The sequence below is a fragment of the Aethina tumida genome, chromosome 5, assembly GCF_024364675.1.
Source record: "Aethina tumida isolate Nest 87 chromosome 5, icAetTumi1.1, whole genome shotgun sequence".
Taxonomy (NCBI): domain Eukaryota; kingdom Metazoa; phylum Arthropoda; class Insecta; order Coleoptera; family Nitidulidae; genus Aethina; species Aethina tumida.
The window spans coordinates 22,852,729-22,869,805 of NC_065439.1; the positions used below are offsets into that span (position 1 = coordinate 22,852,729).

The following is a 17,077-nucleotide window of genomic DNA, read 5'->3' on the forward strand; positions in this document are numbered from 1 at the left end:
ACAATACTTGTTTCTCAATACGTATGATTTTGATCCGGTTGTTGGAAAACAATCCGGCAACAGATAATAATGGATGTGTGCTTAAACTTTGACGAAACCCAAATAAGTTTTCTCACAATTAGCAATTTCAGACACCATTATTTTGCACTAACCATAAACGTGGTATAACCCACATTCGAATTATATAAGATTACGTCAGTTCATTGTCTAATACAGATAATTAGAACAAGACCGTTTAGAAATTCGTAAGCTTTTGTTCCGACACTTGGCCTTCGCTATTTAATAGAATTAAGTCGGTTTATTGTTGTTTAAAATTTGTAATATATTTAGGTTACCGTAAATTTATAGCATAAGTTTTGCAAATTGAGTTTGAGGTTACGAAAACCTTTATCTGTCGATTATTATGTTTCAGTCAAACACTATCAAAAGGAATAAAATTATGATATTTTTATTATTGATTTTTATTGTCTAAATAAGCTGTTTAACTTAGCAATCAAAATATAAATACAAACATCTAACCTAAATATGCAATATTTGTTAGTAAATTGTGGAATTTTTTTAGTAATGTAATTCAAATATTTACAAACGTATTTTCGTTTGGTAAACCACAATGGTAATCAAGTTAAAACATAAAATTTAACTCAAATCTATAAAACTTATCAAGTTTTGAATTAATATAAACTTTTCAAATATTTGATTTTCAATTTATTAAATTAATTATCTAGAAGTCTTCTATAATGTTCTTATGTCTTACAATCATATAAGCAAATAAATTAGTCTAAATTAGATCATTACAAAGATCACTATTATTAAAGCCATTTTAGTCATTAGTTAAATAATAAACTTCCTAATTAAAGGTATGCATCATTAGCTAGCACTCAGTTATCTAACAAATTCGGAAATTATCTAACATATTTACATACTTCGAGTTAATGGAGCGATATTAAAAGTGTTAATAAAGGTTTTCGAGTAAATAAAAAACAGGTCATTTTATTTATTCAATTTATTTTTAAGAATAACACACTTTAAAAACTCAATAAAGTAATTAACACGAGTATTTTATAAATTATTTTCTAACTTTATACAAATTTTCATCATGTAACACAACGTCCTGGTCCTTTGTAACCAGAAATACACATTTCAAAATTGTTATTCCAAACGAACTATTTAAAATAATTTATTACACCACCATCAGACAAACAGACAATCCAAGCGGCATCAACAATTTACACATGAAACACATCCAAAACCCGATTTTCGAGATTGTCCAAATACATAAGCCACATTAGATAATAAATAAACGTCAGGAGAATCGAGAACAGATATTCCCAGCGTCGATATATTTCGTGACCCCCTCGCAAAAGAACCGCTACACACATGCATTGTTTTGACTCCCATCGCGGCTCCGATCGCGTCAAAAACGTAATTATTCGGCACAATAATTGGAGCACACTTCCTGCAACCTTTGGACGAAAACTAAACATTTTCGATGTTCATTTAAAACGGTTAACTTAGCTTTAATAAAAGGCGATGTTACGATGTGTTATTTTTCATGAAAAAAGTTTTGTTTGTTATTGTTTTTTTTTATTATTTTTAATTATTTAGAAATTTTTTGCTTTTTAAAATATTCATTTTTATGTTTTTTCCAATTTTATTTATTTTCACATATTTAGTACGGCATTATTTTTTTAAAATTAAATTTGAAGGAAACTTACTTTTTTACATTTTTTTTTTAATATTAAAATTTGAAATTAAATCAAATTAAAAAATATCGGATAAATTTTTAAAATAAATAAAAACTATAAATTTTTCAAAAGATTTTAGAGAAAATTGTTACTTTTTTATTATTATATACATTTTTCAATTTTCAGCTATAATAAATATTTTTTTATTTCTATTAATTTTGAAAAATATTTTGTATAATAATTGATACTATAAAAATTCTCATATATACATTTTTCAATTTTCAGCTATAATAAATATTTTTTTTATTTCTATTAATTTTGAAAAATATTTTGTATAATAATTGATACTATAAAAATTCTCATATTCTTTTTATTTTTTTAATTAACATATTTTTTATAATTATAAATATTCTTAATTTTAACTATATGTATTTTATAATTTAAATTATTTAATTTTTTGTGTAAATTAAACATTTTATTTTTTTATTTTAATTAAATATTTCATTATTTTTTATAGTGTGTTTCACGAAAAATGAAGAGCAATTACAATACTTATTGCTAGTTATAAGTGAATATTGAAAAAAATTGCCAAATTGTAGTAAAAGTCTGTGAGTGTAACGATATATACTACTTTGTTTATAATAAACAATCAATTTGTTTAGTAAAAATCTATTTATTTAAATAAAATGCTTAATTTTAAGCAGTAAAATAACATTTATTTAATAAAATTTTTAGTTTTCAGCAGGCAACTTATGATCTGTAAAAAATATCAAAAACTTTTTCGGAGATAAATTATAGGAAATTAAATTCTCTGCAAAAAATGTCATATAAAATTTTCCCATAAAGTTGATGGTTGCGTCAGAAAATGAGAAAAATGTCAAAATTTTAAATCAATCCAAATTTATTGTTAAATAACTTTTGAAAAAATGAATATATCAAAAAACTGTAAGAGACATTTTTTGTAGAGCGTTAAATTTTCTATAAAAATCTGTTTTGATCATTTTGAAATATTATCTCTAACGAGAGTTAAAAAATTTCAAAATCTAAGAGAACACCGTTCCCGTGTTATTTAAACGGGAAATTAAAATTTATGATTCACAGTATTTTTTTTACCATTACCCACAAGATTTTCGATATAAATAAGAACAAAAAATTGTCGATTTATTTGAAACAGTCTATATATATATATATCAAAATTTTTAAATTTAAATTAAATTTATTTAATTTAAATTCATTATTTTAGGATTAAACAAATATTTGGTACATTTTTTTTTTCACTTTTACGTAATTTTACAGATTTCACTTTACAGAAATTTTGGTTTTTATTAACTTCCTGCAAGATTTCCTGAAAGTTACTTTATAAAAGTAATTTCTGAGCAAGTACTGATCGACAAATTCAATTAAATTCTTCTTAACCATTATACTGGATACTTTAATTCCACTTTAATTAAAGTCATAATCGGGTGTCCGATTTAACGAAACAATGGGTCGTGCGGTCCGTTCGAAAGGAACCTTGGACGTTAACGATCGCCCGGACATAATTGCAACGTGTAAGCGGTTCTCAACCCTGACTCGAAATCGCCAATGCCACAACCATTGGATGCTGGGTTCTGGCATCCTCGATTGTTCGTCTTATTTTTTTATTGGCCAGCTCGGATGGCAATTAGCGTGAAGAAATCGCAGGATTTTATTCGAATTTAATGATAGCCGCGTATTCTTCTGCAGTTCAAGGATGTTTTTTTATATTGTGTTTCTGGATCTATCTTGATTGATCTGTTGATTGTTGCCGTAAGTTGGGTTACTACTGTAAATAGCGAAACGCCAGTTCATTAACATTATGTAAATAAACTGCTTAGAATATTAATCTTAAAATTAGACGAGACATTTAACCCCGAATCATCTGACACACAAAACGAACGTGAAACCGACGTTCGGAAGTATTTATTGGACAGAACACGCGAATTTAAATGCAATCTATGGCCGGGGACTGTCTTCTTATTCAGTTTACGTAGTTCTTGTGACATGTTCAGTGACCTAGACACACGATCCCACCGTTGATTTATTTACGGAACCGTAGAAATTCGCTCCGTTGAGTCACTCTCGGTGGGTTTATTTTCATTTCATGCGCCGCGGTCCGACGAGACGTCAGAAAATCAACCCCGCCAAATGGAAAGTCGTGGTTTTTACTTATTTCACTGTTTTTTATTTTTTTAATTTAATATTCAAATCGATTGCGAGACGGTGCACAGAACAAGGCTTTTACGTCGCGCACGATTTTGTTTTGGGGACGCACTTTTACGGTTTTAGATAACCCATATATTTTACGGGATGGCAGTATTGAATGTCTCGTGCAGGTTTTATGCTAAAGTGGTTTCCGAGCAGAGAAATTCGATGCCGGGGGAAAATCGAAACGTATTCTCAAGGTGTTTGTCAAGTCAAGACTATTTTATGCAGCGATGACACATCAACCAATTCTAACATAAATGCATAATTTACATTTATTTCCTTTATTTTTGTTTCGTTAGAAATTAATATATATATATATATATATATATATATATATATGTTAGCTTACGTCATCACCTTCACCGATGGACCGATGCGACGTGCTCACATCTATTTAGACTAGTTTTGTTTTATAAGCAAATCTGAAGTATTTGTTTACATTTAATAATCGGGGCAGTTCTTAAGAAAGAACCAGGCAGTCAAGCTTTAGATGTCGAGGGTTAAACTACGTTTGTTGTAATAAAGCGTATTATTGTGAATTTAGTGTTTTAATCAAAATAAAAAGACAGATTAACAGTCGTTAATCTATCATATATATATATATAATTAAATTTTTCATAGTTTTTTTAACGTTAAATAATAATTATTTATTTATTTTAATTTAAATCAAATATTTTATTATTTTTAATAATAATAATTTAAATTGATTTAAATAATATTAAATTAAATATTTTATTATTTTTATTAGTATTAATTATAATTATTTTTTTCACCACTTCTATATCTGAGTATTGAAAATAGACTGATCACTATAGTTGATTCAGATTTCTTAAATATATTAAATTTAATATCTAACAGCATATGACATTCACACTGCATACACAGCAAATACAATAAATAACTCTATTTAAACAGGTTTGAACAATAGAAATATATATCTTAAAATTTATTATTCATAATAAATATTGTTTCATTAAACATTATCCATTAATAACAAATTGTTACTTCATCTTCAATGATAAACAAGTAACATTTCAATTAAAAATCGCACGAATGGATATAACAATGTAAACATATTATTAAGTATTATTAAGATAAAATTACCAATAATACGTCCTCATTTTAGTAAATAACAAATTGAACTAATTAAAACTTAAATAGAATGGAATTAATTTTCTTATAGTATAAACAGGTTCTATTTTATATTACATATTTATGTTACTTTAATAAAATTACAAATAATTTTTAAAAAGTTTAATTTTTAATTAATTAAACTGGTAATAAAGATAATAAATTAATTTCCTTAAACATATATTTTATAATTTATTAATAGATTTTTATTAGATTTTTTAAAATAGCTGTATTTTTTACTTATCAATACAATTTTACTATTTTTTTAATATATTTTTTTTTTTTCATTTATTTTTATTTATAGCATTATTTACATTTGTTTTAATATTTCTGAATTTGTACAATACAGCTAGAAGTTAAATTTAAAAATTCATAAATATTTAAAAAAAAAAAAATAAAAAAAGATTAAATAATAATAAATAGAATATTGTAATTCCAAATGAAGTAAATAAATAATATACATCGAGTTTCTTGAATTATAAAGTTGGAAAATTTTACACAGATTAAAAAACCCATAGTTCCGAATCAATGATAATTATGAGTGAACCTTCTGCATTTTAATTTGAAAAAGAAAACAAAATTACTAATTGTTAGTTTAATTAAAACCCTAACTCTGTTACTTTATGGGTCAATTAACTAATTAACCTTTTCATTTATTAACACCGTCTGGCCTTTTTATATCCATTGATATTTCCACAACTATTAATAGAAACCGGGGGATGATTTAATAATACAGGTGAAAACGACAACCTTATTTGCGTCGCCCAGTCTGGACTATTTTTATCCTTTTATCGAACTACCAACACTTTCCATTTCGCGCCTTAAAGCGAGTGGAAATCATTTCGTTGTTTTTGCACGATGCGTTTTGATCTTCACTTTCGCGTCTTAATTATTAATCGTTTCGCATTGAGTGTGCAATTTAGCTTCAAGAAAACCTGAAAATTATGTATCAATTAAGTCCGGTTTCTAATAAATTAACGAGAAGTTTTCTGAACCGCGTCTAATATAACGCCGCTTATTGAAAATCTGTCGGATTTATCCGGCTTTTCTGTTTGCGTGAACTCGACAGCAACAATCGTATTTCTAGTGTTTGTCTTAACACCATCAATACACATCATTATTAGAGCGTACACAGTTTGTTTGTTGTTCTATACGAATTCGTACGTCTTTCTTGATTAGCTGATTGACCAGTTTCACTGCATGACAAACTGGAACGCGGATTTTATCATTGTTTACTCGAATAATTACTAGCAATTACATTTTCGATGTGATGACTAATGTGTGCCAATTTCACACCGTTTTTAATACTCTAATGGCGCATATTCGTTCGAACATCCGTTTGCATTCTGTACTATTCAGGATGTGATGTGTTCGACAAGTCAACAGGAAGAGTGGTGTGCACTTACGTCTCTATTAACCCACATTTCGAGAAAGAGGAATAAATGAAACGGTAAACGTGTGCAATAAAAGACCAAATTACGTAGTAATTTGTACGATTCACTGGCGAATTTGTTCGCTCAGTTTTCCACTCTCGAATACAGTTCCAATTTCCCCCAAAGTTGCTCGTTCATTTCGTCGATGGAAGATTTTCGTGTGTTAAGCAAGAAGACGGCAATTTTTTTTTTTTTTTTTAATTTTATTTCGTTTTGTTCAAACCAGTCACGTATTGGACGTTGCTCGTTCCACATGAGGCGCCTGAGAAAAAGTCGGACGTTCATTTTCCCATAGGCCACGTTCATTCATCGATTTCTGCCGCGGTGGATTTTTATGTGTGTCGGTCGTGAATGCTAATTTAGAAGTTGATCGGTAATGATGCTATGGGCGATTAAAATCGTTCGTAATGTATTTTTTATGTACCAAAAAAACTTTTGTGGGCTTGAAATGAAATTATAGTTTATGGCCATTTATATTTAATGATGGATTATTACTCTCAAATTTCTTTTATTCATTGATTTCTTAATAAATCAAACGAAATTATATAAAATTATGTTTTATTAACCCATCATTTATTTATTCTACTTATTAATAAAAAATGAACAAAATAAATTACTATATTTATTAACTTTCTTGATATACAAAAAATATTTTGTTTAATATACTGCATGAAGACTGACAAAATTTGTGAAAAAATAATATTTATAGATAACCACAAAACTTGTCAAATTCATATAGAAGGAAGAAACATTATTTAATTAAATTAGTTAATTATCTAATTATATTTTTATGTTTAATTTATGTTTTGATACCGGTTTTAGGTAGTACCAAATAATTATCAAAATTTGCATATTAAAACAATAAATTATAGTTCCAAATTAGAATTCTAAAAATCTGATATTTAAAATAAATATTAAATCAATATTAAAGTTTGATAATTTTTTCGAATTAACAATATCGGAGGAGAATTATCATAATTTGTATATTCTGACAACATAATTCCAAATCAAATTTCTGAAAAATCCGATACTTATAATGAATATTAAATAAATGAATAATGATAAACAATAATGAATTAATACGATTTTAATACTGGAGAAGTATCATTATTTGTATGATCAAAAATAAAGTTGCAAATCAGAATTCTAAAAAATCTGATATTTTATAAATATTAGATAATTATCTAAATTTGATAATTTTCTAAATTAAATCACTTCAACATAATATTAATACCGGAAAATTATCATACTTTGTATGTTCAAAAATTATAGTCCCAAATCAGAATTCTAAAAAGTATGATATTTTTAATAAATATCAGATAATTATCAAAAAATGACAATTTTCTGAATTAAATTCCTTTAACATGATATTAATACACGCGAATTATCATAATTCGTATATTAAAAAAATATAGTCTCAAATCAGAATTCTAAAGAATACGATATTTTTTAATAAATATCTGATAATGATGATTAATTTTCCGAATTAATATAATATAATACTAATACCATAGAATTATCATAATTTGTATATTCAAAATGATAAATCAGTATCCTAAAAATTAAGAAATGTATAATAAATATCAGATAATCATCAAAATTTAATAATTTTCAATTAACATGATAATACCGGAGAATTATCACAATTTGTATATTCAAAAAATATAGTCTCAAATCAGAATTCTAAAAAGTACAATTTTGATATTAAGAATCAAATTATCATAATTTTTCAAATTAAGTTATGTTTTAAAAACTAATAACAGCGAATTATCATAATTTGAATATTCAAAATATAGTTCCAAATAGAATCCTAATTTATAAGATATTAAGTAATATCGGAGAATTATCATAATTGTATAATATTTTAAAAAAATATACATAAATTTATATACGTATATATTAAATAATAGATTTTCTTATCATTAGAGGCCTAATTTGAAACCATTAAAATTTGTTAATTATCAATTCCTGTTATGTACAATAATCAAAAACTGATATATTCATACATTCATATAGTCAAGTTTAGAATAATAGTTTATTGTTCATTTAAAGGACTGATTATAATAGTAATAAAGAAATTGTAATAATGTTCTAAGTACATTATATTTTATCTTAAAATCATTAACTGTTTAATTCAAACAAAATAATGGTTTTGAAAATACATATGGCTTAAACAGATAATGAAGCTTTTATCAGTATCAAAGTGCGTATGCGAGTGATTTTCGACTGCGATACAGACACGCATCCTTTGAGAGAGGGCATAATTGGATTTCCATAACACGAAACTAGCACTATCGGTCGCTGATGCCTGCAGAGATACGGGAGCATCCCCGCGGACGTTTTCGGCCCATGCATAATGCCCATTGTAAATTCTCGTCCGGGGGTGAATGCACTTAGAATACTCCCCTTCCATGGGGAAGATGTGCGGGGGTTGTGCTGATTAATGGCCATGTAATTTGTACGATCATGATTTAGGAGTGGTTTTAAAGTCGACGGGGTTAATGGAGATGTATATGTGTTCCGGGTTGTTTTCCAGCAAGGGAGAACTTTCTAGTGTAATCCTTTAAATTATTTTTGAATATGCACTTTCACTGTCATTAAACGTACTTGTGTAATATTTCGATAATTCGGTAATTATTAAATAAAATTTCAACGAAAGTTTTTTTGAAGTAAGACAGAATCGGGCACAATACAAAAATAATTTTGTTCCAGGTGTTAACCGGAGGCCCATTATATCCGACTCACGACCTCCAGTGTGATATGTTTCAAAACAGCATTAAAAATCATATTAAATAACACTTCGACGCGTTACTTTCTAATCTGCAACGAGCTTTCGACAACAATAACGGCCGTACACAAAATCCAATAAAGTACCAAGATTAGGCTGTTTGTCTGGCGATAAATTTATATTGGACGCCCCATAAAAACTAAATTACTTTACTTTCTAAGATGTTACGAGAGGATTAATAATTTGTAATGAACACTTCCTGTGCAGGATGACTAAACATAGAAATTTACACGCCAGCTTTATCATAACACGAAATTACAACTATCAACAGTTAATTATTCTCCGCAGATGACCGTTTAAGTAAACGGTTTTCATGTAAACTATTAATTTTTAACGTAAAAATTTACGAAATTTAAATCGCCGTTTATTCCGCTAATTAAAATTTGTTTGTCTATGCGACTAATTTTTAATTGCCGGTGTGATCGTCTCGTTTCCGGCAATAAACGCTTCACGCTCAGCCAAACTCGACAAGATTTGGGCTCCCATTAATGGAGGCACACGCGTAAAAAGCAATCACCACCGACCGTGTAGAAATAAATTTCTTATAGACGAAAGCTTCGCTCTTACCTTTTGGGATTTCTGTTGCTGTCGGTGTCATCTTGTGTGTTGCTTATTTCATCCTGGAAAAAAACCGTGAAATTAAATTTTGTAATCCCAGACTTTAATTGAAACTGTGAATTTTAATCAAATAATCCAGTTATTTGTTTTTTTTTTGTTGTAAATCAGAGTTTAATTATTTATTACATGTTGTCACAAAATATCAATGAGTTCATATTTACTCTAAATATATTTAGTTAAAAGATCATAAGTATTATTTTCTTAATGAATAACTTATTACAAACCAAAAAAAGTCTCAATATTAAACTTTTTATCATGAAATCACTTAAGTAAATAATACAATCAACATTTTACATTTAATCTAAAATATTTTATCTAAAGTATGCTGTAACATTATTATAATTATAATAACAAGCAATTAAAATTTTGGGAAAGGCTTTCTGAAAATTAAAGTTGTATATTAAGTCCACTACTCGAAATACTTACATAGTGTCACAAAATATTAATGAGTTTATTTTTACTCCAAATATATTTAGTTTAAAGTTCATGAATATTATTTTCTTAATGAGTAACTTGTGTCAATATTAAACTTTTTATCATGAAATTACATATGTAAATAATGCAACAATCAATATTTTACATGTAATCTAAAAAATGTTATCTAAAGTGTCATATTATTATAAATTTATTTACAATATTATATGATATTAATCCCAGAAAATTATTTTTTAAGATTTTTCTCGATGATTTTCAAAAATTGATTTATATATATATAGGGTAAATTTAGTATAAACATCTTATATCTTATTATCTTTAGACCCCTGATTTAATATTCCAATTATTGGTATTTTTGATTGTAAGACTGTGAAGTTTAATTAATCATCTATTTGAAATGTTGCTAGTAACAATAAGCAATTGAAATTTTTGATAAAGCTTTCTCAAAATTAAAGTTATATTTGATTATTGGTTTCACTCACTATTTTTTTATTCATTTAATATACAATTATTAAACAAAATTGCAGAAAAACCCAATTGTTTAAAATACTTTACATGACATATTCAGAATCAATTTAAGAAATCGTTATTTTATAAATCAAGTTGTTACAAAGGAAAACAACATTCCTCAATTAGCAACCTAGTTCAAATGTAAGTATGTGGACGATCATCCACAATTGGGGATCAGCGTGACACGGTTTTTTATCTCGCCAGACATTTTCTCCGACATCGCATTTCCATGTAATGCAGCCGCCAATTACAGTATAGAAATCACCGGCGAGAAAATCTGCGCGTTGCATAAACAACGCCGTCGTGGCCGTCGTCGTCGCCGCCGCCGCCGCGATGGAAATTAGAACCAGGGCTTTCTCGCAGTGCGTGAAACGTTCGACCCGATCCGCATCCATATATGGAGATGGCCTGTGTCGGTCGGCCGAAAGACGTGCACGGTGGGAGATCCCGCACCGGCGATAATTGCAATGGCAAATTGAGATCGCACCGTCGATAATTAGATGATTGCCTTGCCTCTTAACATGACCGAGATCGAGAAATGCTGCGGCGTTTAGTGAACTTCATCCCTCCGTGCAACGTTTCCATGAGTCACCCGGGGCATGCCCGCTTCTTCTTGTTGATTCATTACGGCACTTTCGTTTTTTTTTTTTTTTTTTTGTTTTTCGCATCGACGAACAGTAAGTTAATTCGATAAAAAGACCATTAAAGTGGATGTTTATTCAGTTCATGGAAGGTCTAACAGATACGAGAACCGGTCGCAATCATATATCTTTGGAGGCTAGCAAATTCCCCGATTGCTCATAGGTGTAGTCATCTTGAAAAAGTTGCAGTGCACATTTTACGAATAATGGCGACTGAAACTGAATATTTGCGATTGCTGGCGTTTCTGCCTTTTTATTCATTTTTTATTATTTTGCCGGTTAAAGGAGCGGAATTGTGCGTTCAGATGCGAAATTTCCGAGAACGGGTTCTGCTCCGAAGATGCAAAACAAAGAACACGACATTCTTCATGCATCGCCAAGTTCAAAAATGCGTGTCCAAAGGCTCTAGATGTGAAGGTCCGTGCATCGCTCTTATTCACCACAATTCCTGTAATACTGGATTTACAGAAAAAAAATAATATGCATATTGTGTTTAATGAGTGGCATTGATCTTCAAACAAGTCGGAGGAGACTACATTAGTTCAAGCTGGATGGAGACGAATCTATTAACGAAGTGGCTTTGAATTCAAATTGCAGAAAAGTTTTGCAAGACTTTCTGCCTAGAGGGGCTTATTAATCTTAATAAATTTTCTGTGAGTTATAACTTTGAGTAAAGAAAAGTCAGGGGGGACTACATTAGTTCTAGCTGGATGGAGACAAATCTATTAGTGATGTAATGTCTTAGATTTTAATACATTGCTGAAAACTTTTTCAATATTTTCTGCTTACAAAATTTTATAAATCTTTAAACGTTCTTGATCAATTTTCTCTGACTCATAACTCTGAATGGCTGGGATTTTAGAGTCTACATTAATTTAAACAGGATGGAGTGATTTATCAATCAGGCGCTTTCTGAAAAAGAGGAAGGTGAATTATATTGCAATAGCAGATTAGCTCTAAATATAATATTTATTTATTCATAAGAATGAAATCAATGAATTTATCTTTAAACGTGTTCTTTTCGAAACTACATGTTTCAAATTTGCTGCAGTTGTTAACTCGAATACAAATCATCCGATTGCTTAAATTTTGTTCTGCTTATTATATAATTTTTTTCATTTGAAAATTTCACTGTATATTTATTATTTATACACAAATATATCCTTCAAATTTTAAAACATTTGATGCTGTAGTTTTCATTAAAAATTCCAAATATCACCTATTTTTTAGGCCTTCAGACTAGGTGTGACCCTTAATGATTCAGAGAGTTGGGTTTAAAGGATTTATAGAAAAGTTCTGGAATATTTTTGCTTAGAAGAATTAATCCAAGTTTGAACATTCTAAATAAATTTTAACCAAGATGGTCTACAATAATTCAAGCTAAAACCTTTTCTGCTTAGAAAACTTTATCTCTAAGGCATAACTTTGAGGGAGTTTAATCTCTATTAACAAGTAGAAATAATTGGTAAGCCCTTTTGCATAGAAAAGTTCATTGATCTTTCAATATTCTAAACCAATTTTCTCTGAGTCACAATAATATTACCAACAATAATTGTATGCCTCCAATTTTTCTAACGAAAGGTTAACTTTCACTAAACAATTCCAATTACAAACAATAAAGCTAATCCCCATTTTCTATTAAACGACAGCCAACAATCATAATCTTAACGACACCATGTGATGTTTTTTAGAAGTTGATACGTTCAATAAAACAACAAACGATTCGTGCAACATATGGTGCTTGCACAACCGAATCGCAATCATTTCTGAAGAAAAACCTCCAGAGAATCGTCCACGTATCTCTAACGCGCCCAACACGACTGCCTTTTGTCAGATGCACTCGCAATAAGATACATCATTGCACACAAACTAAACTTTGAGCCATCAACTGCACGAAGACAAACACGAACGCATTCAAAGATCTTTAACATTGAGATAAATATCCTAAAAATATTAATGAAAAACTCAAATAACTTTTGCTGTGTTTATGCACTTAATTGTTTAATTATATTTGTAGTTCACAAAACTCATTAAAGTCTGTGGATGTAAAAAGTAAAACTCATTACCAACCTCTCATAAAAATGTGTTAAAAATATACTGTAAGACACAGTAAATTTCAACTAATTTTATGTTGAAAACCAGACTTTCTTGTACGTACACACATGAACGAAATAAAAATTGTTTGACAAACGACATTAACATCAACCAATTAGTCACACTAACATCGCAAATTACCATAAAATTGTTTAAATAAACACTTGGTGTATATAAAGAATCGATGCCACAACCTGTCGTGGTACAATCGAATGGGCAAAATTTACAGTTACAGCGGCAGTTTTGTTTAAATTTCGGTACACGTGCAAACATAATTTATTCGAATAATATTTAAATAATGCGAATTTTACGGTCGGCTGTTTTCCATCTGAAACTGGCCCGGTTATTTTTAGTCCGATTTTAAAACACCGACACGTGCTAAAAAATCACAGTCATCCAAAACTCGTCGATTGGAAACAATTTATTAATGTATTGATGAAAACTTATATGTTTGAATCCTGTCGAGAACAATTAGAGATCAATGTATACAAGGCAACTTTCTCCCATCGACTTCCCTTCATCCTGTCATTCGTCGTTGTGTTACCGTTGATTATAAACGAGACAATGTGATTCAATCAAGTCATTAGTGAAACCATGCACCACTTTGACATTTATCGTGTCTCGCTGCAAAATGCAAAAACACTGGCTCATTGTTGGACGCAATCAACAGAAAAAGTAAAAAGCCACTCAGGAAAACTGAAAGTGGTCCAGATAGTGGGTTTATCAAGAGAAACTGTACGATGAATAATGTTAATGTATGTGTCCGTCAAAAATGTTGTAATTACATCACGTGCAATAAAAGCAATAAGAACACGTATATTTAAATTAATGCAATTATTATCATATAATTAATATGCGAATAAAACTTAACATGTAATTTGATTGCATTTTTCTATCTAATTAACAATCCACGTCCGATTAAAACCATATAAATGAATTTAAAACAGGAAACTATAGGTTTGGTATGTGACGAACATAAATTATTCATTCGAACATTGTTTTCAATAATTAATAGCGTTTTTATGGAATTTATTTACATGCCCAGCCAATGTTTAATGAATATAGATAGGCTATTATACGATTGAAATTTTATTTAGTTTTTGATTAAAGCCCTTGATAACCACTAACTGGAATGATAAATATTTTAAACATAACTCTTTAATGTGAACTGTTAAATATTATAAAATGCCCAATATATACAACGCCTTACAAAAAAGGTCTCTTGTGCTTCATCGACTAATCATCTTCTCACAATTCTTGAACTAATTGGATTGATTTTCGACATTCGAATTATCGATTTTTTCTCAGGCTCATTTTTTCGTAGCTACAACTTAGCCAGTTTATTTAAATTTTTTAATAATATGGAAAAGGATTGACTTATTTATCCATAATCTCTTAGCTTTTTGTTTCTTGATTGTTTTAAATTGACAGAGAGCAATGGATGGGAATAATGCAAAAAGTTGCTACAATTTTCTCCATTGAAAAATAAAAAAGGAGGCAATTTTTGAAAAAATAATATTAGATTGATCAGTTGAAACAGCAATAACAGAAAAAACAATAAACATTATAGGTACTGGCATCTAATTCATGTAATACAGCTCAAGTTGACATAATTATAGCCAGTACTGAATGTACTTTATAATCTATGTAACGCACTGAACAATAAAAATATACATGTCACATAAACAATATGTACTGGGAAGTAATAACAGAGAACAATTCAAAGAAATAAAATAAGTACCACTAGCTAATCATTGTATCAGATAATGAACCCATCAACGATGTCAGTCATGGAAGATTAACCGCATTTGCATATCAAGTCAATCGATCAGGGAGCTTCTTGATAGAAAAACGAATGTTTTATACGTCAATCTTTCCTTTTTATCCCATAGTCCGCAATAAATCTATGTCGTTTAAACGTTGCCTGTTGACAAACAAAATGGATTCAACCAAGATCGGCCTCGTGGTGATTTATTCATTTCACCATCCGTTCCAAATTGATATTGCTCCTCCACAAACATCAATAAAGATCCGAAAATTGGTATCCCATTGACCCATCTTGCGCACATTTTTCAATAATAATAAATTTCAACATGGCATGAAGCAAATTATAACTCCGACATGTGAAAGCAATCATAAAAATATGCCCGAGGGACAACGTGTAATTTCATAATTTGTCCCTGATTCGCAAATTCGCAATGCGCCTCGAGCTACTGTTTTTCAGTTGCCAATAATATCTGATGATGATTGTTTCGATATTGCGCAGGACATTCTCATGGCTGATACGTCGAGTTGCGAAACACGAGCATAAAAACAACGGATAAATATCCAGCAGTTTCGTTACCGTATCGCCTGGATGTTATCGCCAAGTGTTCATCGTTTTTCCTCTCGATCTGCTTTATTTGCGATTTCCCGGGCAATTTGCCTCGGCATCGGGAATTGCACAACATTCGTCACAATTACGTTCGAAACACTGGGGGGAACAACCATTTCTCACGAAATCGAATCGCACATAACGCCGATTTACCGCAGGAAATTTTCGTTGTTAGATCGATTTGCCAGTTACAAAAATAATCACGAGCAGGATCGTTGACATTTTGCAGTACTTATTAAGGCAAGGCCGTTGACGTGCTTGATTTTTTTTTTATTTGACAATCGACATGCACAGATTCGTTACTATTTATGGTGTTGTTTTTTAAAACTTGCGTTCTGAACTCGGGGGGAATCGGTCCAAAGGACACGAGATAAATGTAAAATACGGTACTTTAATCGCTTTATAATTGAACGTTTCGCACTTTCCTTCGACAGCCCCACATAACCAAGACGCACATACATCACCGATTATTAACTTTTACTCTGGGAGACTCTTAATTAATTTTCAGTTTCTATGCCAACATTTAGAGGTTGCCGAGTTCAGTTCAGGGCAATTTCCGTTTGACGACTTTCGTCGGCTGCCGCAAGATCTAATAATAGACAATCGAGAGATGGCCGTATTCATGGAGCTGTTATTATTAAACAATTAGAAGAAACCATCGGGCATTTATTCAATTACAAAGCGATTAGCGGGCGAACCGCGGACGGATTCCTGGCGAAGAAACTGCAATTTTCGTTTCCAGCATCTGTCGCATTGTGTGTGATGGATTCTGACAGACATGTGGAAAATTCATCGTTAATAGGAAATTGTTGATCTCGGATAACTGTAACGTTTTGTGTCGTTTTCGATTTTTTTTAATTGTTTCTTAGATATCAGTATGGGTTAAAAAATTCTGATGATGAATGACTGCTTCAAGAAATAGAAATGGCATTAAATAAATATTACTGTGCAATATATCATTTTCTAGAAAATTAAAATAATTGATGTTTTCATACTATAAAAGTAAAGCTAATGAGTTAATGGAATTCAAAAAATGTAACTCAAAGATTCAAACAACTGTAATTTGTTGTATTTAATTGTTGATCTCGAATAATTCTGATATATAATTGTTAGTATGGATTAAAATATAGAAGAAATGTTCC

At 29.7% G+C, this 17,077-nt stretch overlaps 1 protein-coding gene across 2 annotated transcripts in view; it reads right to left on the reverse strand.

Moving 5' to 3' along the window:
• The window catches only part of LOC109600505 (protein phosphatase Slingshot), an 87,900-nt gene that overhangs the window by 65,566 nt on the left and 5,257 nt on the right, over nt 1–17,077 (reverse strand). For both annotated transcript variants that reach the window (XM_049967873.1, XM_049967872.1), the window contains exon 2: nt 9,831–9,883. In XM_049967873.1, the coding sequence (XP_049823830.1) occupies nt 9,831–9,883 (53 nt within the window). The remainder of the gene's footprint in view (nt 1–9,830; nt 9,884–17,077) is intronic.